Source organism: Protopterus annectens, chromosome 6.part0 (assembly GCF_019279795.1).
Source record: "Protopterus annectens isolate FY-2018-M chromosome 6.part0, PAN1.0, whole genome shotgun sequence".
Lineage (NCBI taxonomy): Eukaryota > Metazoa > Chordata > Ceratodontiformes > Protopteridae > Protopterus > Protopterus annectens.
In genome coordinates, this window is record NC_056737.1 from 618,502,436 (window position 1) to 618,525,507 (window position 23,072).

General features: G+C 37.1%; 1 protein-coding gene across 1 annotated transcript in view; it reads right to left on the reverse strand.

Annotated features, from left to right (window-relative positions):
• SOS2 (SOS Ras/Rho guanine nucleotide exchange factor 2) overlaps window positions 1-23,072 on the reverse strand; it is a 2,018,564-nt gene that overhangs the window by 328,865 nt on the left and 1,666,627 nt on the right. The window contains exon 18 of the mRNA XM_044074288.1: window positions 13,270-13,442. Within this exon, the coding sequence (XP_043930223.1) occupies window positions 13,270-13,442 (173 nt within the window). The remainder of the gene's footprint in view (window positions 1-13,269; window positions 13,443-23,072) is intronic.

Below are 23,072 nucleotides of genomic sequence, written 5' to 3' on the forward strand. Positions count from 1 at the left end.
TTTTACCAACACCAAAAACTTATCTTATGGATATGACAAAAAGTAACACAATTAAAGGATTAAGCAAGATAGGTTGTATTCAATTACCTAAATGGGAAAGGATGGAGGATACTGTTCATCTAAATAAATGCTTTTTGTTCTACCTTTAAGTAATACCCTGGGATCTGTTTTAATAAGGCATCACATTCTTAGCAAGATGTCAGTAAAGCAGAAAGTCTACTCCAGAGTTTAAGAACCATACATATGAGTGTCAGTGTTGGAATGCATAAACTAAATGCAAGCAAGTATAAAATTTGAAAATCAAAATAACCTTTCAAACTCTGCACTGTATTAATAGGGGCACAACATGCAAAATCTTATGCACCAAGCCACCTAGTACAAAACTGCTCTAGTTTTGAAGCAGATGCCAATCTGGACTATCATAAGAAATACAAAAGAAATTTTGCTGAAGTAACTGCAACAGATTCATCATACTGATTAGGATAGTTAGCAAGCAAGCAGGGCTGGAATAGAATGTATTCAGGGAAACTAAAATGCACTAGTCATCCTGAGCATTTGCCTTCTACAGCCAACACAGTGATCTGTTACTGACCACTCATGCTTTCCCAGCAGAAATCATGAATTTGGTATAGTCTGAGGATTAATGCGAAAAATGTTAGCTGAGAAGGATAACAGTGGTTTCAGACAGACACCAAGACAAAAATAACTGCCTTGGTCAAGATCTAAACCAGTAGATCCCTGTTGCTACCTCTTCCCTCAGTACTCAGTTTAGCCTGGAAAAATAAATGAAACACTCTTCTGGTTTTACTTTAGTGGAACACGAACTTTATTCCAAGGGAAAAGTACAGTTGAGCAAGATCTTACCATAACAGTAGATGTTCTACTTTTCATTGTTGTAGTATTCATCACGTGGGATCTCCTGCCAAGGATAGTCCAACATTTGGCCAGTACACCAAAGCCTTCACATCTTCCCAGTGTTGCACATCAGGCATATGCTCCCTGCACAGATGTAGGGCAAAAAGGTGATGTACACATGCTCGATACTCAGAACTGAAGTGCCCCAGGAGAACTAGAGCAACGACAGGATAAAGAAGGGCATGTGCATCCAGTAGGGATGAAGAAAGAGAAAAGGGTATGACAGGACAAGATCCCTTGGCCAGCAGAGTGTACCCAACAGAAAAAAATAGAGGAAAAAAAAAAGAGGACAGCAGGGAGGGAGTGAATACTGCAACAGTGAAAAGGAGGACATCTACTGTTATGGTAAGATCTTACATAACTGTAATATGTCCCTCCTTAAGACTGTTACAATATTCAGTGAGAGACTACCAAAGCTACTGTAAAGGATGGGAAGAAGGCCGCACTGAGGACCCCTTCACAAATCCATGAAGGATAGTGCCGGCAAATCCTGCCCTGGCTCTGGACAGGATATCCAACTTATAATGTTCAGTAAATGTGTGGACAGAGGACAAAGTAGCAGCTTTTCAAATTAATATGGTATCCAGATCCTTGAAGAAAGCTCCAGAAGATGCTGCTGGTCTCCTAGAATGAGCTCGAACTGAAGTTGAAAGTTTACCATGAAAGGAATAAAACAGAGATGGCCTTAGAAATCCTGGAGAAGATGGTTTGCTTAGAAAGTGCCAAACCAAATGTCCTGATATTAAAAGAAATCTAAGTGGAGGATTACTCGCAGGTGTGGCTTAGGCTGGGATGCCTTTGAGTGCCCTAATGTCTGGATCGTGGGCTAATGAAACTTAGGCCCCATGGTTCTTATCCGTGGTTCGGATTAGTCTTTTACTGTAGATAAAAGAGTCTTTAAAAAGATTGTATATCCTTGGCTCTTATGCAGGCTAGAGCATTCTGTATAGTGGTACCAGTTCTGGGTGCTCTTAGTGGATCTTTAGAGCTGAAATCTGGGTGTTCCTGGAGTCTTGATAAAGACTGCCCAGATGAAATACAGACAAAAAATAGCCTGAGTTAGATGGCTGGGGTCCTATTTTCAGTGGAAACCAAGTAAAAGAAAAAAAAAAAACAATCTCAATCCTCTTTTTCAAAAAGCTTTAATGGCAAATGACTGCTGCTTAGATGATTAAGTTATAGGCAGAGCTGTCTTGGTTGTATACACAATATAAGTGAATGTGTACCACTCAGGACCCTCCAACTGGTCTTGGATTGGTGGATTAAACTTTTAATGACATATCCAAGGAGATGGGCCAGTCCTGGTGTGCTTGGGGATGGGGATAGTACCAGCCTGAGATGCTAACCAATCAGGTTCAAACAACTTAAGTCACATCTACATAGTACACTAAGAATCTGGTGACCAATCAGGTATTAAAAGAAACAAAAAAGTTGTTCAGATTTGTGGATAGCCTTTGTCTTAACCAAATATCTAAGCTATATATATGCAAATCCAATGTATAACTACCTATTTTACTAGCAGACTGTGGAAAAGGAAAACAAGAAGGAAGTTGGATAGACTGAGGACAACTCAATGACTACTTTGGGCATAGAACAAGAATTAATATGGAGTGGTTATTACAGTATAGCTGCTTATAAATTGATGTTATTGGAGCTTAACAGTTACAGCAATGACTGGGGGCACGTGTACATAACTTTTATAAACCACTAGATTAGTGGGAATTTTTGGACAAATTATAAGTGGTAAATATCTAAAACCCTACTGGCTGTATGTTATTGGGATTCATGATGCATTTGATTATTGGTAAGCCTTTACATACTATCTGGTCTAGTGGGTGATTTGCTCCCTTCTATTATAGACATAACATTGGTGCATGGACATTGTTGTTTGCACTATCCAATTTATTATAACAGTTTTTTTCTAGTCAATCAAGATAAACACTCTATATAAACGCTGTATAAACACTGTACAAATGGATTTGATAACTATATTACAGGGGTTATCCTCAGATAAGGATGATGTTCAGATTTTTGGTAATAGTGAGGAAGGCATTTGTATAGATGATGATACAGTGAAAGATCCAGGGGATTCCTGCAGGGATTGCTTTTTAAGTTGACCAAAAGTATGACTCAACTCAGAAGCAATGTTTGGCATTTAATGTTGTTTAAGGCCTATAAGGCCAAAAATATAACACCAAGAGGACTTAGAATTAAAACTCAACCATTTGTTAACAACCCAGATGAACAACTGAATGAGGAATGGGGGAAAGCCCAACATACAGCAACAATGGCGTTTATGATTCTGACTTCTTTTTATGAAAGAATTATTGACACTAATGTTGCGGATATCAAAATACTTTGTGAACATATTAAACCCTTTGAGGGACAAACAGTTTACAACTCATGTCTATCTAAGCTTTCCAAAGAACTACTTTCTTTGGAACAAACATTAAAAAATAAGAAAATACACAAATTTCAAAGGGATGTGGTGGATTATGTGGAGGGGAAACCGTTTGGAACTAAAAAATATGTGAGGTTCATGGAGGGGGATTCAGGACAAACTAGATTTAGGAAAAAGAGACCAAGGTCTATAAAGTCCAAGACAGATTTCAGCAGTACATCAGGGGAGGAATCCTCCACCATGGAGCCTGAACATGTACTCATTCAAGAGTCCCCAGTGCATAAGAAAAGTATGGATCACCCTTTAGGGTTAAGCGACACGGGGGTGGGGGGGGTGGGGGGCAGAAAACATAGGCACAGATACAGTCAAAAATTTGGAAACATTATTGGATGTACCGGTACAGAAATAAATGTTTACCAAAATGTACACAATATTTCCTCTGTGTCATTGACTGAAACGCAATTAAAGGTACTTGATAAAGGGTTATCTTTTGTTCCGGGATTTTTTTTGTTAATGAATATAATTTTGTACAGGATTTGTTGTCATTTTGTCGCCTTCTTAACTTGAAATTGTTTTTTGGGGATAAAGATAATACTCAAAGATCTACTGATTTTCGTTTTTGACACTTTCCAGCCACCTATGGACAAACATATTACCATTTTTCAAGATAAAGTCATCAGGGACCGACGCTTCAAACAAGAGGAATCATTCATACTGGGTAACAATCTATCGAAGTCAGCATTCCGGACAATAAAGGATTTGAGGGATAATCCTAATATTGTTATTACCACAGCAGATAAGGAGGGTGCTGTGGTGGTAATGGATATGGAACAATATGTTTCTGAGGCACAAACACAGTTACGGAATAGTATGCATTATATGCCTATGCCCTTAGACCCTACCAATAGGTTTAAACAGGAGATAGATGAATTATTGGACTTAGCTGTTGAAGAGGGAATTATTGATAAAAATACCTAGAAACAGCTATCAGTGACTGATCCACATAGACAAACTTTTTATTTATTGCCCAAAATTCATAAAAAATCTAACTAAACCACCTGGTAGACCTATTGTTTCAGGTAGGGGTTCATTAACAGAACCACTTTTGGAATTTTTGACTCTACATTTACAAACTCTTTTGAGTTTAGTTAGATCTAGGTTGAAAGACACGACTGAATTCCTACAAATTGTGGCAGACTCCCAACTTGAGCCTGGCTGGCGGATGTGCAACCTTGATGTTAAATCTTTATATATGAACATTCCACATTGGGCCGGATTACAGGCCGTTGAATATTGGTTGGTCAAGAGTAACCTCTATCCACCAGGTTTTAATACTCTGATACTTTGTATGGTGGAACAGGTACTAACCAAGAATGTTTTTTATTTTCATCAGGATTGTTATTGGCAAGTCCAAGGTCCAGCAATGGGGGCATCATTTGCACCAATATATGCAGACCTATTTATGGGGTTCCTGGAGGAACAGCTTATCTATGATATGGCCCACAATATCTACATAGAGGAATTAGACATCTGGCGCAGGTACCTTGACGATTGCTGGCTCGTTTGGAGGTCTGATCAGGAATATCTATTAGAGTTTGTTCAATACCTAAATGACAACAAGTGGGGTATTTAATTTATTCTCAATATGCAATATAGTGAAATTCAATACTTGGATGTCTTTATCACTAGGAATAGTGATCATACACTTGACACAAAAATTTTCAGAAAATACCCACAATATAATACCTTGTTGGATGCCAATAGTTTACACCCAAAACATATTATAAGAAATATTCCCAAGTCCCAATTTTTGAGAATTAAAAGGATATGCTCCAATCAGGCAAGTTATGAACACTATCAGCATGAATTAAAGAACAGATTTAAGGCCAGAGGTTATAAATTGGGTCATATCATGTCAGCATATAACTGGGCGGAACAATTTAACAGAAATGAGTTGCTTAGTTATAAAGAAAGAAAACAATACAGGGGTGGTGCCCATTAGATTTGTGACCACATTTGGTAGGAACATTAATGTTATTAGAAATGTGATTAAAAGTAATTGGAATATCTTACTAGCTAATCCAGATTTAGTTAATATTCTTGCCTCAGAGTGCCAATTTTCATACAGGAGAGGTCGTACCTTGGGATCATATCTGAAACTACATAAAAAGGGAAGACAAAAAAAATACGGGTGGTATACAACTCACACTTTCTGGTGACCAACTAAGGGGTTCCTTTCCCTCTGGTCATTATTCATTTTGTGTTTATACGAAGAAATCTAAAGAATTTTCCAGCAGGAATACAACAAAACTTTTTGAGATTAGATGTTTTGGCAACTGAGGAACCATTTGGGTCATATATTTTTCCACCTGTTCCTGTTCTGTCTTTTATATTGGGCAGACCTCAAGACTATTGAGAATCAGGATGTCAGAACATCTTAGTGACATTAGGAACAAACATCTATCTAGTGCTTTATATAAACATGTATTGTCTCATACCAGTGCAAAGTTTCAGTTTCAAGTCATTGATGCCATTAGGGGTGACAATATTAATAAATTTGGATGGCACGATATGCTTAACAGCAAAGAAAAGGCCTGGATTATTAGACTTGGGGGGGTTATTTAACCCGGGTCTTAATGATCATTTATAAGATGATACATATTTACAAGTTGTTTAATCGGGCTAGCGTGTTTTTACAGATTAATATATCAAGATATTTACATATGATTAATTTTTCTGTTCTCACTATGTTTACGTAAAAATCTTTTGACTTTTACGTTCATTTTTATTTTTTGGTATGATACCATTAAATGTGTAATTTCCCTTACTTATTTTCTTATTAGCCAATTATCTTATGGCTACATTAAGTCAGTTGATGGAATGTTATGCTATCACTGAAGAAGGCTTTGTGCCGAAACCAGTCTGTTTGTTTGGGTCAGAACATATAGAATACATGGTTTACGGATACATTCATTCTGGGTGCTGGCCTTTTTGACTTTTTATACGGAGTGACACCATGTCTCTATGAAAACTGGAGCCTGAAGTTCAGAAAATTTCCTGTCTGAAGTAAAAGCAATCAACAAAACAGTCTTTCAGGTGGAATATGGCAAGGAAGAAGCAGCAGGCTTGAAAGGAGCCTGAGTTAGGTTTTTAAGGACAAAATGAAGGTTGCAAGAGGGAGGAATAAGTTTTACTTCTGATATGAAGGACACCATTAAGGAATTGTATGACCTCAAAATGAGAGGTCAATATTGGGTTCAAGGGCAGACAGACACTGCTGACAACTGAGTTTTAAAAGAATATGCTAGGCCAGCATGGGACAATTCACATAAATAAGAAAGGAACAAAAGGACCCCAACTGAGAAGGGATGCTAGTGATGCTTAAGACATAAAAGCTCTTCCATTTTGCCATATCTATTTCTAGTAGTGCGTTTCCTGGTCTTCTGCAGAACCCTAAACATATCCTCAGAAAAGTAGTATATACAAGGAATCAAAACCCTATCACCCAAAGTGTTAACTGGGAAGCGAACAAGTGAGGGTGAGTGAAAGACCCTTTGTCTTGTGTCAGAAGATCCATCCATTGAGGTAAATTGTAACAACTGTCCCTGGACAGGTGAAAGAGAAGAGGGAACCAGTGCTGTCTGGGCCAAAAGGGAGTCACCAGCAAGATTCTGGGAGAGTCCTTCATGATCATGTTCAGGACCCTGGGAAGCAGAGGAAGAGGAAGGGAAGCATTTAGGAACCTTCTAAGTCAGAGGACTTTGGACTCTGGAACAGAATTGAGAAAAGCTATTAAGAGGAAGGCAAAGATCAATTTGAGGGCTGCTCCACCAATGTTCTATGCCCAGAAACCCCTCTCTGTGAAGTATCCATTCGTGAGGTTGTGTCCTGGACCTGCTCAGACAGTCTGCCATTAAGGTTGTATTCTGAAAGGATGCAGGCCACCTGAAGAGTTATCTGATGGCAGATACCAAAGTCACAGGCCTGAAGGGCTAGTCTGCAAAGAAGGTAAGCCTTTGTGTCCTCATGTTTGTTGATATACCACATAACTGTTGTATTATGAAAAGATACACCCATGCAAGGTCTGCAGAGACTCAAAGAGTCAAATGGCCATGAATATAACAATGACTCAAGTTTTCTCGCAGAACAGAATAAGCGCTTTCATTTTATTAAAATTTAAAACTTCATCAGATCAACTCATTCAAAAAATCCACTTCATTTAAAAGGCGCTCACAAATCACATGACAGCCAAGCCCCCAAATAAATCAGCTCAAAATTTAAAGCTGTATACTCCCAAATAAAACACAGTATTTGTAACATGGCAAGTTTTAAATCACAATTACAATTGCAATCATTACAAATAACAAGTATGTAAAATAGTAATAGATAAATCAACCCTAAATACATGTCATATTTACACAGAATCATCTTTCAAATGTTTTTAATTTTAATAAATAACAGAAATCTAGGCGTTTAGACCTAGCCAGACAATAGCATTCAAAAAGAGCTGCCAATACAGCTCATGTTTTTCTAAATGAAGTGCCCATGGTCTGCCATGTACAGTTTTTACCAATCTCTCAACAATAACAAATTTAAATAAGTGTCCAGATTTTTCAACAAGATATCTTGCTAAAGTGTTAGATAACTTACTTTTTTTATGTCATATACACATATATGTTCACTAACCCGGTCTCTAAGCCTACATTCCATTTTGCCTATGTAATAGGAAGGACAGTATTGACAAATTGCAGCAGAAAATATGCCTGTAGTCATACAAACCTTTCATTTTCAAAGTCAAATTCTTAACTTTAAAATCCTCACATACTAAACTCCAGTGGCAGATAGGGCAATACCCACATTTAGACATATGGTACGCATTGGGTTCTTTTACCATAAAGGTACTAAATTTTACAACAAACTTCTCAATAATCGATTTCAAATTAGAACCCTTTTTATATATGTCAACTGGCCGGTCATCTACACTTTCTAAAACCTGTCTATCTTCTTTAAAAAGTGCCCAATTCTTTTCAACAATTTCCTAATAACAGTACTATCAGCATTAAATTGGGTTATAAAAGAACTACAAAAGAAACCTTCACTTTGATGTCTATTAACCTAATGGTTATAATCAGTGCTCGGGGAAATGTTATGTACAACTGCCATGTTTCCTTCATCAGCACTATTAACACTGACACGTCTGCGGTTCAAAATTGGGTGGTAAAACTCTATTTCCCTCTTATTTATTGCTTCATACAAGAGTTCATCCACAAATGTAGTAGGATACCCCCGTGCTACAAGCATGCTTTTAATGGTGCTACATTCATCTAAAAAATCATATAAAGTAGACACCATGCATGCTGCCCTGACAAACTGACCTTTTACCACAGCTTTCTTTTGTGAAACTGGGTACAGACTAGTGAAATGTAGATACCCATTAGAGAAGGTGGACTTGGGATACATTTTTGAACAAAATCTCGTTAGGAATGTCTTTAATAAGCCAAATGTCTAAAAATGCTATGTTGGATCATTAAATTCAGCAGAAAATTAAAAAAATTTGGTAGTTTGATTAATGTACCTTACAATTCCTCTATCCTTTCAACATTTTCATCTTACATAACAAATATATCATCTAAATAACGAGTATAAAATTTGAAAGCTCTAATCAATTCAGTGTTAAACAAAAACTTATTTTCCCATTGTAACATTACAATGTTAGCGAACAGGCCTCCATAAGCTGAGCCCCTCACCACCCCTATCCTCTGTACATAATTAGTTCTGTTCAAACAGGACAAAGTTATTCTTTAGTACTGTCTCTAACAATGCTTCGTACATATTAACAGAATCCTGTGGAATACCATTATTGAAAAGATACTCTGTAAACCAAGCCAAACCAATTTCATGAGGGATTATGGTATAAAGGTCTAACATTGAGAGTAATAAAAAAAACCCTCTCACTGAATTCCAATTTATTGATTTTGTCTAAAAATCCCAGGAATCTTTACAGAGATGAACTTTGTTCATGACTAAATGTTTTAACTTCAAGCTTTTGTGAATTTGTGGGATGCCATATATTGTGGGGACAATGTCAGCAAGTAAGACTTTGTGCCCCCCATGTTTGTTGACATACCACATAACTGTTGTATTATCTATAAAGACCTTTAGAGGGCTTGAAGACCAAAGAGAATGGAAGACCTGTACAACAAGAATGAGCACCCTCATCTTTTTTATACTGATGTGGTCTGATCTCTGATGAAGAGGCCGGAGACAATGAACCCTCTGACTACTGGAAGAGGCTCCCCACCTTGATCGAGACACATCTGTGAAATGCGCTTGAGCAGGGATCTGAAAAGGCAGGCCTGGGTTGAGGGAGATCTTCTAAATCCACCAATGAAACTTGAGTTTGAGACAGGGTAGAAGAGAAACCAAAAACTCTAGATGGTGGCAATGCTGGAGCCAAACCCATTTGAGGTACCACTGAAGCTTCCTCATATGAAGCTTGTCAAAGAGAATCACGGGGATGGCAGACACTAAGAACCCCAAGGCACTGAGAAATTCCCTTGCAGGAATGAGAGAAAAGGGGAGCAGAGTCTGGAAATAGGTTGTCAGAGATGGAACCTTGGGAGATGGAGGAGAGGCAAATATTAGGATGGTTTGGATTCTACAACCCAGAAAAATGTGATCTTGAGATACAGTCAGAACTGACTTCTTGAGACTGATGGTGAACTCCAAACTACAGAGAAGCAGCATGGTGAAGTGCAAATCCAGCAAAACCCTGGATTGGGAAGGAGCCTGAAGAAGCAGCTCATCCAGATATAGTAATATTTGGCTTCCAACTGCAAAAGGCTATCACAGGGGACACACATTTGGTGAATCCCCTTGGCTGTAGAAAGACCAAAGGGCTAAGCAAATAACTGAAAATGAAAGAAACAGAGAAATGTAAAAACTTCTTACAAACCAGGTGAATGGGGAAATGAAGAAAGGCATTCTTTAGCTCGAGAGAGACCAGAAATGCCTGGGAAATCAAGAGGGGAAGTAGAGTCTGGAGGGAAAGCATTGTGAAAGACAGAATCTCTAGAAAGCTGTTAAAAAGGATAGGTCTAAGATATTTCTCCATGACCCCTCTTTTCTGAGAGCCAAAAGTATCCTAGAGTGAAATCCTGTTTCTCGTTGTGATTCTGGAATGGGTTGGATAGTTCCCTAATCCAACAGCTTTTGCAGGATCACAGAAAAATAAGGAAGTTGGTCTGAAAGAGCTTCAGGAAGACTTGAGAAGGTGGTGGTGGGGATTTCCACATCATGAAGTAACCTTAATGGATAATGGAAAGTACCCAAACATCTCATGTAATCTGTTGCCAGACAAGGAAAGTGGGGAACCTGACCGCTCAGAAGGGGAAATAAATATGTCAGATGGAGGCAGACCTGTCCTGAAAAGGGGGACTTTTAATTCTTAGAAGTCTGGGTGGGTTTATCAGAAAACCTGCTCTTAGGAAGCCTTTTTCCCATGGGAGGCTGATGTGGTCGCCTATGAACAAAAGCATATTTAGAAGGATAGTTTCTCTGAAGTTTAGGGAAAGGAGAAGCAAAAATTTGTTTAAGGTCCTGCATAACTTTAGCTTTGCCTTGTACAGTTTTAAACAGGCCAGCAGCAGCAGTACCAAAAAGGTTTTCATTGTCCAAAGGAGCATCTAGGAGCTTGGCCTTAACATCATCAGGCAAGGCCTAGAGGTGAAGCCAAGAGTAACTTCCTCATAACTGAACCTGAAGCAACAGCTCTAGAAAATACATCAGCTGCAACATAACTATATTTGATAGAGTGATGGGCCACCTGCAAAGTGGAACTCGATAAGGAAAGGGCAGTGGTCTTGCTTTCAGAGTCAGGAAGATCTGAGAAGACCCCCCCCCCCAAGTTCAGACAAAGGGCCAGAACTTACCAAGTCATCTGGGTCTGATAATTTAAGGCCTTAAAGGCTAGAATACTAGAAGTATAAACTTTTTCCTCAACCTTTCCATAGCCAGATTGTCTTTGTCAGAATGCAGAGTTTTTGAAGAGGATAACAGCTTGGATGACAATGTCTGAAGAAGGACGCTTGTAAAGAGACTTAAAGGAGACATGCACCTTATAAAAGCAGTCAGGCTTCTTGCTGGCCAGTGGTTTGGAATTGGGAGCCAAAGATGCAGCTGCAAACATATTCAGCAAGCCAGCCAATGCATGAGGAACAGCACAGGGTTTAAGAGATTGCATTTGTTACAGCTTATAGTACCTCTTTTGGATATCAGTGATCTGGCAGCAATCCCATTTAAAATGCTCCATCATGCAAACCACAGTGCCAAAAAAGGACAACTGCTCAAAGGGAGAATTAGGACTCAAAAAATCCTCTTAGTTTGACTCATAGTGTAAGGGCAAATTGATTTGTGAGGAGCAGGACAAAGATTCATCTTTCCTGAATTCAACTCCTCATCTGAGGAATCAGATTCCCTTAGTTGTTTTTCTGAAGTAGATGACCAAGGAGAAGCAGAAACAGACAATCATGAGGGCCTTCAAGGCCATCAAGGCATTGAACAAACCTTGGTTAAAACCTGCCATTCTCTATCATGACATTTAGCAATGGGAGGTATATGTTTAGTTTTCTGCATCTTTTTCAATGGAACATCAGCTCTGACCAACCTGGGATGTTCTGAGTCATGTCTGGACTCTGTAAGGAGGGACCTCTTCTCTAACCCTTCAGAAAAGATCAGCTGTAGTTTCCCCTCAATGGACATCTGCACAGCTTCCAACAGGGTCGCCGCAAAGGAAACCAGCATCGGCACCACAAAGTCTTTGGGGGGTCTTCATCCACCTCGAGAGAGAGAGAAAGACATGCAGTGGAGGCTGGACAGCAGCAGAATCAGCTCAAGACTTTTTAGTTTTCTTTTTAAGAGATGGATGTAACTCAGGGCAGCTGTATTCAGCTATGGTACCCTGGGTCAAAAGCCATTAGTTCTTAAGGTAGACGGACAATTAAGACAAATAGCTACAGAGAGTTTTTGGAACAAAATCCTGACAAATGGTCACTGTGTATGGTCATGTATAGCACCTAAACAGAGGAGGCAATTCTTGTGACAATCTTTCTGGGGAATCTGCCTCCAACACTGATAGTCTCCCTTCCACTCCTGGATGAAATGTACTCCCAAATAAACACAGAGGAAAAAAAAAACAATAGGGAGGTAATCTGCAAATGGCTCAGTAGAAACCGGCTCAGTGAAAAGCCTTTCAGACCATCATTCAATTTGAAATGGTGGCAAAGAAGTTCTAAGTATTGGGTGTGTGTACATCACTTTTATGCCCTATGCCTGCATGGGGAGCATATACCTAATGTAGGACGCTGGGAAGATGTAAAGGTTTTGGTATACTGGACAGATGTTACCCTTGGCAGGAGATCTCACACATGTAATGAATACTGCAACAGTGATAAGGAAGGACATCCTGTTGATGCAATTCTGTTGTGAAGTAATGTTTCAAGCAGCTGTCATTTCTTAATTCTGAGAATTCTTATGCACCTATAAAGAATGAGGTAATGTGATCTAAGTTACTTCTTATGAAAAATGAATTTGCCCTGAATGACATAAGTATCAGCTATACAGCTACTTCAATATCTATTAATTTCTCTTCCATTTCAGGTTCCATTGTATCACTCAGATTAATAACATTGCCCAACCACTCTTTCCAAAATGTGGTACTTCTATAACTCTGACTTGAAACTATACCCTCAAAGTGCTGCTAATGCCCTGTCCTTGCCAATGAAGCAGCTTTTAAATCATTCAAACAGTCAGTGTCAGGCTCAGTAACAACCACATATTATGTAAACTGCTTGTAACAGGCTAGATAAAACTGTTACAAAAAAAGGGAATGTATATCATTTATGTTTACACAACTCCAGGAGTAATTCACGTCACTCCTTTCTCTATCCTTTTACCTTTATGTCCGACTCCACTTTCAAGCAATAAGGCTGGTTCTGGTACTGCTGAATTTCTCCCGTAATTTCAGCCACTTTTCTCCTTTTGCTGAAATTAAGTAATTCCTTCCCATTTCTTTTAAGAAAATCTGGGTTTCCTTCTTCGGTCTTGAGAATGTTTGTCAAATATATTCCTGAAAAAGCACATTTCACAATTAAGAAGACGAGAACTTAAAATGACTACAGCTATCAACCCATCTTCTTCAAAATGTGGAATACTACCTCTCACAATGTGGGGTAAATGGACAAATACAGAAGACTTAACATTAACTATGAAAATCACAATGTGATTAGCAACTGTTACTTCACATTTAAAGAAGTTATTATGACAAGTTAATATGATTCAGCATTGTTCCCCACTGATATTTGCTAAATCAAATTTCCTAACAATGAGTGTGTGACAGACCCTTTCAGTGTGGAACGTGGAATTTTTAAGACTCAGATTGAGAAACATTCCTCATAATGAGATAAATCGGAAAAATGTGCCAATGAAGAAAGACAAACAACTCATGCAAACATTATAAAGGGCAGTACTTTATTAGAATAATAAACAATTATCTAGAACAGCAGCATATCAAAATATGATGTGATGTGATCTACTGGAGTTTCTAAGACAGCTAACTGAATAAACAGCAGTCAGCTTGTCAAAATGTTCTTCCTTAAAACTTACATTTTCACAGTTTCAGTGAGCTCTGGATATTTTCATTTACAAAGGTTTTGAGGCCTCACTGGCAATATACAACAGAATAAATCCCTATCTTAAATATAATCTGATTGTAGAAAGAAAAGGAAAAGATTCTTCTTCTAAACTCTTCTGCACTCCCTTATCCTTAAAGTAAAACAAATGAAATCACCCAATGGTCAACAAAAAGCAATGCTGAGTTTTTGTCATTTTACAAATATATGGCATTCTACCATGTGAAAAACAGTCTTATTCATGTGACAAAAATCAGACTACAATCTTGCCATCACATAATTACGAAGTTATAGGCACACATACATTAATAGAAAATAACACAGACCATATTAACATGTCATATTCATGCATTATATATTGCATGTTTTCTTTTTTAAACCAATTACTCACTCCATTATATAAATTGATCAATTTCAGCCTCCCTTTAAACCTCACTCCTCCTCTTGAACATTATTTTGCAGTTACTGTTCCCACAAATTTAATTTATTTGTATTTATTGTGCTTCTTCCCTTTCTAAAGATATTACCTCTTGTTGCTTTATCTCATTTACAATATTCAGTATTGCAATTACAGCTGGTTTACATTTTGATTTCCATTTTCTAGTAATTGCTTTTTTGGTAGGCAACAGCATTACATGTATTAAGGCCTTCCTATGTACAGGCAATTGAGATACTGTGTCCCAGCTCAAAAGAAGTATTTCCTTATTATTTGTTCCCCAAACATTTATGACAGAGTACTTTGTAGGGAATTCTTAATATTGGCTAACTTGTTACAGTCCCAAACAACATGTTCCCAGCTACCACTCTCTTTTCTATCACACCTCCAGCATCTGCTGTCTATCTGAGGGGAAATTCTCTAGAGTCTGCTTCATTAACAATACCTATGCAAAAGGAAAAATCCTAAACCTACAGTTGCACACTTGGGAGCCATACAGATGCCCTTCCATTGTTTCATTGTACATTGTAAACAGTCTCTCTCATCAATATTTTCTAACATTCTCTGAGTCTTATAGCTATCATGCAATATTTTACATGCACTACTAATTATCTCCTTTTTAACAGCAGCTTCTGTTCTAGACTTGACTAAAACTTCTACCATGGTTGGTCTTTCACTTAGCACTCACCTACCCCTGTCTCTCTGCCAATACACTGATATCAATTCCAGGTAGGGGAGTTAGAATCCAACCTTTAGTCCAAATTTCTGCTTGGTCTCATCCTCGTCTATTACCATTGCTTCTGTAGTTATTTGCTCCCAATACCTAGGTTCAATTGCCAGTTTCCTTCAGTAAATTCCAGCCCTCTCTTTCCTGTTTTCTACATCCCCACTTGCAGTCATTAATTGGCAAAATCTCCTTTTTCCATTCCAATGTTTGCTTAATTCTTAGAATACTTTTTGCAACTTTATGAATATAATGTTTTTCACAGTTTAATTTCTCCAAGTCTTTTGGGTTTTTAATACCATGATAGGAACGGACTCCATTCCTATGTCAGGGTACAATTAGAGCTCATGAAATTAGTTCTGTTTCAGTCTTTGATGTTAACAAGGAGTGTTCTGCCCAGAATTGCCTCCTTCTGTAATTCATACAGGGTTACAAGTATTGGTGGCATATCTTAGTATGATGTAAATTCTTTTTTTTATTAGACCTGTTGCTACCTCTGCTACTGGAACTGTCTGGGTATCTTCTTGAGTATTATTATGAATGGTTGTCATTTTCCTTAAGGATATGCATCCAACATATCTCCTTATTTATCAGACTTCCCTCTTATCATCATCCCTTTCCACTTTGATTTATAACCTTCAGCTTGCATAATGTATATATGCCTTAACTGTGTAGCTCTGAAGTATCCATTCAAATTAGGTAATCCTAAACCAACTTATTCTATGGGGAGAGTCAATCTACCCCACTTAACTCTTGCCCTCTTCCCCTCCCAAAATAAATTCCTTCAACTCTTTATTAATTATGGTCCACAACTTCTCCTCTACTTAACAAAAATATGTCTGACCTATGTATACAACTAAAGGGACTAAAAACATTTTCACTGCTTGTATTTTACTATTCATAATGAAGAGCCTCTGGTTTCTCAGTTTTTGTATTATCTTTTAAGTCACTTCTCACAGATCCTTAGCTGTCATAACAGAATCCTTTTTAACCCATACACCTAAATACTTCATCTTATCATTTCCCGGTAAATAACAGCTGCGGTGGTACAGCAGTAGCGTTGTTGCCTCACAGCAAGAGGTTCTCCTATTCAATTCTCGGCTGGAGTGCCTTCTGTGTGGAGTCTGCATGTCCTCCCCACGTTCGAGTGGCCTCCAAAAGACATGCATGAATGGGCGTGCCTTCACTGAAGGTTGGGCGTCAGGCTGGCAACTCGGCACCATAAAAATCTACTGCCAATCATTAGCGGACCGGAGTTCCGCTGTGGCGACCCCTAACCGGGAAAAGACAAACAAACTACCATTTCCCAGTAAATATGCCAAACCAATATGTGAGTCGGTACACAGTTTACTACTGTAACCTTTATTTAATCTTCATACTAAAAGATTTGAAACTGTCTCAAAATATTCCACAACTACAAATTACTATTTTCTTGATTTATCAAACACAAAATAGTAATATCTACAAACAAAGCTAACTTTCTTGATTATACATGTTATAACCTGAGTTTGTAAGTCCCTTATTTCCTTGGCTAATGGCTCTCAATATACAGTAAATAACAAATGGGTAACAGGGCAGTTCTATCTAGCTTAAAAAAAAAGCCTGCCAGAGAGGAACCCTCCCACCTCAATGCTTGCCTCTTACCGTTCATATATTCCCTTAACTTACAATATTATTTTATTTGGGAATGCAAACACTTTCATTGCGCATAAAATTCCAGATGACTCTATCAAATGCTTTCTCTGAATCAAAAACCACAAACAATAGCAGTATTTTCTTATCCTTAGTCTATATTACTTAACTGAAAACCCAAACGATCAAACCACTATTCATCGAACCCTTTACATGGAACAAACTTTTAATCAAAACATTTCCCAGGATAAAATACTGCTCAGCCAATCTACTGACCGTCAAAAAAAAAAAAAATTTAAAACACACCCACACCCCTCCCCAACTAAATATACCAACTCCGAGATTGCACTACAGTGGGGAAAAAGGGCAAATTCCCAATGGTGGCCAACCACTGTTTTGTCCTGTGAAAACTTTTGATTAAAAGTCTGTTCGATGATTTGAGGTTTCGATGTAAAGGATTTGGTGAATAGTGGCTCGATTGTTTGGGTTTTCAATTAAGTGATATAGACCTGAATCATCATTGCTCTTTTACTGTTGCCAAATGTCTCCCTCACCTTTACCAAACCACAATGATACATATCAATCAACTTTGGTAAAACACCTGACATCATGTTAGCTATTGTACACATAACTTTATAATCATGATTTAAAATTGAAATGGGTCAATAAGAAGCTGGTCTGAAGGGGTTTTACTCTCTTTGGGTAGTAGAGTCAACACAGTTTTTTTTCCAAATGCTGGTGCTCCCCCCTTTTAAAATGCATTTAAAATAAAACCTTCCAAGATCTTTATCACTTTTGCCCCTCCTATTTTCCAAACTTTCACCATCTGTTCTTAGAGAATTCCCTGTTAATTGATTATATGTCACTCATCTCATATCTTCCTATTTAGCTATTAATTGTTGAGGCACATTTTCCTCTGACCTTGTAATAATTACGTCTTCCATAAATATTTCCATTTGTGCCTTTTGTTGTTTTTCACATTCCTTAATTTTATATAAATTTTCATAAAATTTCCAAAATATTTCTAAAACATCTACAGGATCTCTGGTTATTTTCTTTTCATAACCCTTTCTACTTTCTGTTGCCAAGTTGGTGTGCTAAGAGTTTTTATGCTTTGAAGTTATCACAAAAAGGTGTTTAACAGCAACCTTTCAACACTAAAACATATTACAAAAATACTTCCTTTTTTCTCTGTAGTGCTCTGTAGTTGATCTCTTCTTTTTCAGTCAGATTCCCCTTATTCTGCAAAACTTCAATCTTTGTCATCCAACCTAAATGATTCCTATTACATTTTCCCATATCTCTTTCTCTTCTATTTCTACCCTATTTTAAACTCCATTTTTTATTTTATCCCACTCACTAGCTATATCTTCTGAAGAAATTTCTGTCTTACTAATAACTTACATGATTTCCACTATAAATTCCTTAAATTCCTCTCTTTTTAACAGGTAATTAGGAAAGCACCAGTGCCTCATTTTTACTTCATAGCTGTGCATCCTTGTCTTAGTTTTTATTAGTGCATAATCTGAAATAATTATTGGATGTGTGTCAAAGCTTTTGATCACAAACACATGCTCCTGCGAAGTATAAATTCTATCCAAACCACAATAGTAGAACAAGATATTCCAAACGACAAAACCAGTACATTTTCTTTTATTAAAAGCACAAATAAACCTCTCTAGCGCCTTGGCAAAAAAGCCTTCCATGAGATAATACAAACAAAGAAAAAACATTTCTTATAAAGATATATCAATTACTATGAATCACCCAATAAAACAATTAGCTAATTATAAGGGTAGGCACTTGGGCATGTGGAAATTGCTCAGTTTGTCCATATGTAGTTAAATATTTTGATAAAATCAATGGTATAAAATAGAAACCAATAACAGAGTATACTTGTAATGCGGTGGGCATTATTTATGCTCTCAAATGTCCATGCAATTTATTTTATATTGGTGAAAGCAAGAGGTCTTTTAAGGTTAGATTGCAAGAGCATATTCGTGATATAAAAAATAAAAAATTAGAAAGTCCAGTAGTTTCCCATTTTAATGAAATGCATGGGGGGCTTATGTAGATTTAAAAGGCTGTATTTTAGAACAAGTTACAGCAACAAATGTACATTGTTTAAAGAATAAGTTATTGTACAAAGAAGCAATCTTTATTTTAAAGTATAATACTTTGACTCCTGGTGGATTAAACCAGAAATGTAATTGGAAATTTTTATTGTAAAGTGCTAATAGAATTAACTAATTGTTTTATTGGGTGATTCACAGTAATTGATGTATCTTTATAAGAAATGTTTTTTCTTTGTTTGTATTACTCCTGGAAGGCTTTTTTGCCGAGGCGCTAGAGAGGTTTATGTGTGCTTTTAATAAAAGAAAATTTACTGGTTTTGTAGTTTGGAATATAAATTCTATCCAGTCTAGCCCAGTTATTGCACACTGGTGAGTAATATGTAAATTCTGTCTGATTATATACTACATAATTCACATCTGCAGTACCAAATATTTGTATTTATTTATTCAGAAATATACCCTATTTTGTTATAGTTCCCCTTCTAGGTCCTCCTGATACATTCATAAATAATTTTCTCTGCAACATTTTTAAGCTCTGTAACAGCAGTTTTTGGTGGAATATAAATACATCATTGCAATCCTCCTAACTTGCAAGTAGTGCCTTACTACCACAAATCTACCATTATTGACTTCTTTTCTTCTTCTATTAATATTGGAACACTTCCAGTGATTAAATTATTTCACTCTTTCTTTGTAGTTGATATTATGCTGAATGTTCATCCTGAAATCCTTTTTTGTGAAATTCACATACCTACTCATTTCTATTCAAGTGGGTTTTCTGCAACAGTCCTATCTACATCTCACATTTCTTAATATAATTCAGTACTGTCTGGTATTTGCTGTACCTGTAAAGCCATTTACACTCCACGAAAACAAGGTCAGTGTTAGCCATTGTGAAAGAAAACTATTACTCCTGGTTTACCTACTGGCATGTGCTGCACTGGTGGTTGACAGGCTTAAGTGTGAGGATTTAATGTTGTAGTGACTTTCACCACTATATACTACATTGTATGTGCCAGCTGTGTGATTTTGAGGGGTTTTCTACTTTTCTTCACTATGGTGTGAGCATGGAGTTAATATATATAATTTTGAGGGAGAAGGAGGTCTTGCCCCATAAAAAAGTGTTTTTTTTGGCTCACCATTTTTTATATTTAATAATAAACAGTGAGTGAAAAATAAGATCAACAACAATTCCTATATAAACTATTATTCCAACCTATTACACATGACAGTGCTTTAGAATGCTTATTTCCAACACTAGTGTTCTGTGGGCTGATCTTTTAAGCAGTTGCTTATTCTTGTCTCCATTTGATTCTGTTACATTTTCAGGAATCTGTGTAAATGAAAACACAAAAACTAATTACATTTTCAGACCCCCCCAAACACACACAATCAATCCCATTTTAACTTGGAACAAAAAAAAAAAACTATGCACATTTTCAATTATGTTTATCCTCTCTGCCCCAAATCAATGACTGTACCTACAAGTACTACCTAATCGAAAATTAAGGTTAGCCGTGTTAAACTGCATGTTACAGCCTGTGTTCTCACTTACACTGACTGCTATCTGTCCCTTCATTATGTGTAATCTCCTCATAAATGTGAAACATAGCTTGCATGCTTTCACTAACAATAACGTTAAGCCCTTAGAAAAAAGAGCAATGGCTACCTTTAAGTGCATAAACTAAACTGTGCACTGATCTACTAAATGCATTAAAGTATTAATACTGCTGGGAAGGCTACTACTTAGTACTCACTTCCCACAGTTTCAAACTATTTTTCACTGAACTGCTTGCCACTGTACATTTAAATGCTACACGTCTCCAAGCACGGAGCACTTGGAACTCCCAAGATTAATTGTTCACAGGGACTTACAAGATGGCTGCACACTGATCAGCAGCTTAATTTCAGCTCTCCCAGTGTGAAAACAGAAAGTGAAAAAGGTCTGCCACTAAAACTGTTACTCTGGTAAAATACAGTTACTGGGTAGTAAGTATTGTGCCCGGATGCCGGCAAATCAGCCAGAAAAGGTAAAGAAAAAACACTGGCTAGGAAGAATCCTACAGCCATTCAGCAAAAAGCAGAGCTGTTCAAGATATGGGTTCCAGTAATTTAGATAAAAAAAAATCAAATGTACTCAGATGTGACTAAAATAATTGCAACACTGAAGGAATACATCAACTCAAATAACAAAAGGCTGGAAAAGTAGAAAAAGCTTTAACTAGCTAATCCAATGAACTGATAAGACAGCAATAATCAGAGGCAAAAATGAAGAAAAAGCTGGCTGAGTATGAGGCTTCCCAAGAAGAGCTGTTTCAAAAAAAATAGTAGAGTTAGAAGACGGAGAAAACCTGAGACTTTCTGCTGTACCACAGAAACTGAAAGGAACAGACAGTATTAATTTTATGAAAGCACAGATAAGCAACTTGACTGGTGTTCCGCAGCTAACTGAAAGCATACCTCGAGTGTACACCGAGTGTATGCTCCAAACCTGGCTATAAGAAAGCAGCCAAGACCATAGGATGCAATCATACCAGAAGAATAAATTGATCCTGACAAAACTGTGGCAGAAAGTATTAAAAACTGGAGACAACAGAATGCTGGTGGAAAATGATTATTCACTATACACCAGACAGAAGAAAAGCAAATTAAACCCAGTTGTAAGGAAATTTCAAGAGTCAGGTGTGATATTCAAGCTGCTGTATCCAGCTGTCATCAGAGTATTTTTACTTGAGGATCAAAGCACTTTTGATGCAGAACAAACTTATACAAGGACACTTTGCCAGTGAAATCTTTTCCAGTGTTCCTAAGGAAAATGCTTGAAACACAAAAAAAGCACAGGCACTGATTATAAGAATTAGAAGAATCATGAGTACCTTGGACTTGAAACCAGTGTCTGGTGTTGAGAGTTAGAGATGATCAGAAAGAAGACCAGCAACACTGAAATTAGTGCATACGCATGATAGTATAATGCATCAATCAGATTTGTGATTGATAGCTTTGCAAATATAAGTGTATGAGAAAAGACTAGACTTTTGATGAATTTGATAACTTGTGGATGGACTTGTAAAACATATATCACACATTAAGTCTTCAATGGTCCCTACAGGGTAAAAAAGAGAAGTAGCTGCAAGTAAAACACTTTTTGTTCTTATCAGTATTTGCATAAAACATTTCATGATGAAAACTGCATATATTGTAAAACAGTTTTTTATACTGTGCAGTCAGGGATATTTAAATGTGGGGAGTCTTTTTGGTGACAATTATATGTGGTAAAGATATTGAAGTAAACAAGTACATTTTAGTTGAAAGAAATATTGGTTTTACAGTATAACAGGAGATGAAATGCTGAAAAGAAGAAAGCTTAAGTTAATATGGTGCTGTGATCTTGGGCTGCTGGTGTGGAGGGTAGATGTGTACTAATTATATTATATGTAGAATAAAGGGATAATTTCCCTTGTTTTTACAAGGATAGATGTGTAAATTAATACCCTTAGCTTAACGTATAAACAAGTTTTGTTTTGTAAGCAACAGGCTTGAAAAATAAAATAAATTGATGAAAGCCATAAAAAAAGTTATGTTTTCTTGAATCTATAAAGATATCAGTTTGTTTTATTTCAAATGTTTTCAGTGGGAGACAAGAATTCTGCAGCTGAGAGCTGTTAACCAGGGAAATACTGTACTGTGGGAAATTTACAAAGATTCCTTCATGCATCTGCAAGATGTTAGCCATTTTTTCCTAATTGTTGACTACTTCTACATGGAGACAAGCTGTTTGCAGGTGTAAGCAAGTAATCTTGAAAGCTCTGAAAATTCTTTGCTGAAGTAAATTCAAAATTTAAAGGTACAGTGACAAGCAGTTCAGTGAAAAATAAAGTCTGAAATCATAGGAAGTGAATGAGAGATGGTAGCCTCTCTAGCATCCTTAATATTTTAATGCATTTGATAGAAGAGTGCATAATTTAGTTTTAGTTATATGTAATGTTTTCTGAAAGCATAAAAGCTGTTTTTCACATCTGAGTGGGGAATATATAGATAAGCTGGGAAAAAAAGAGAGAGCAAGTGGGGGCACACAGGCTGTAACATGTGCTTTAGCATGGGTAACCTTAATTTTAGATTAGATTATGCCTATGATTGCAGCTGTCACTTTGAAGTAGTTGTTACTATCTGGTGGATTAAACTTCATTTGTTGAAAATGTAC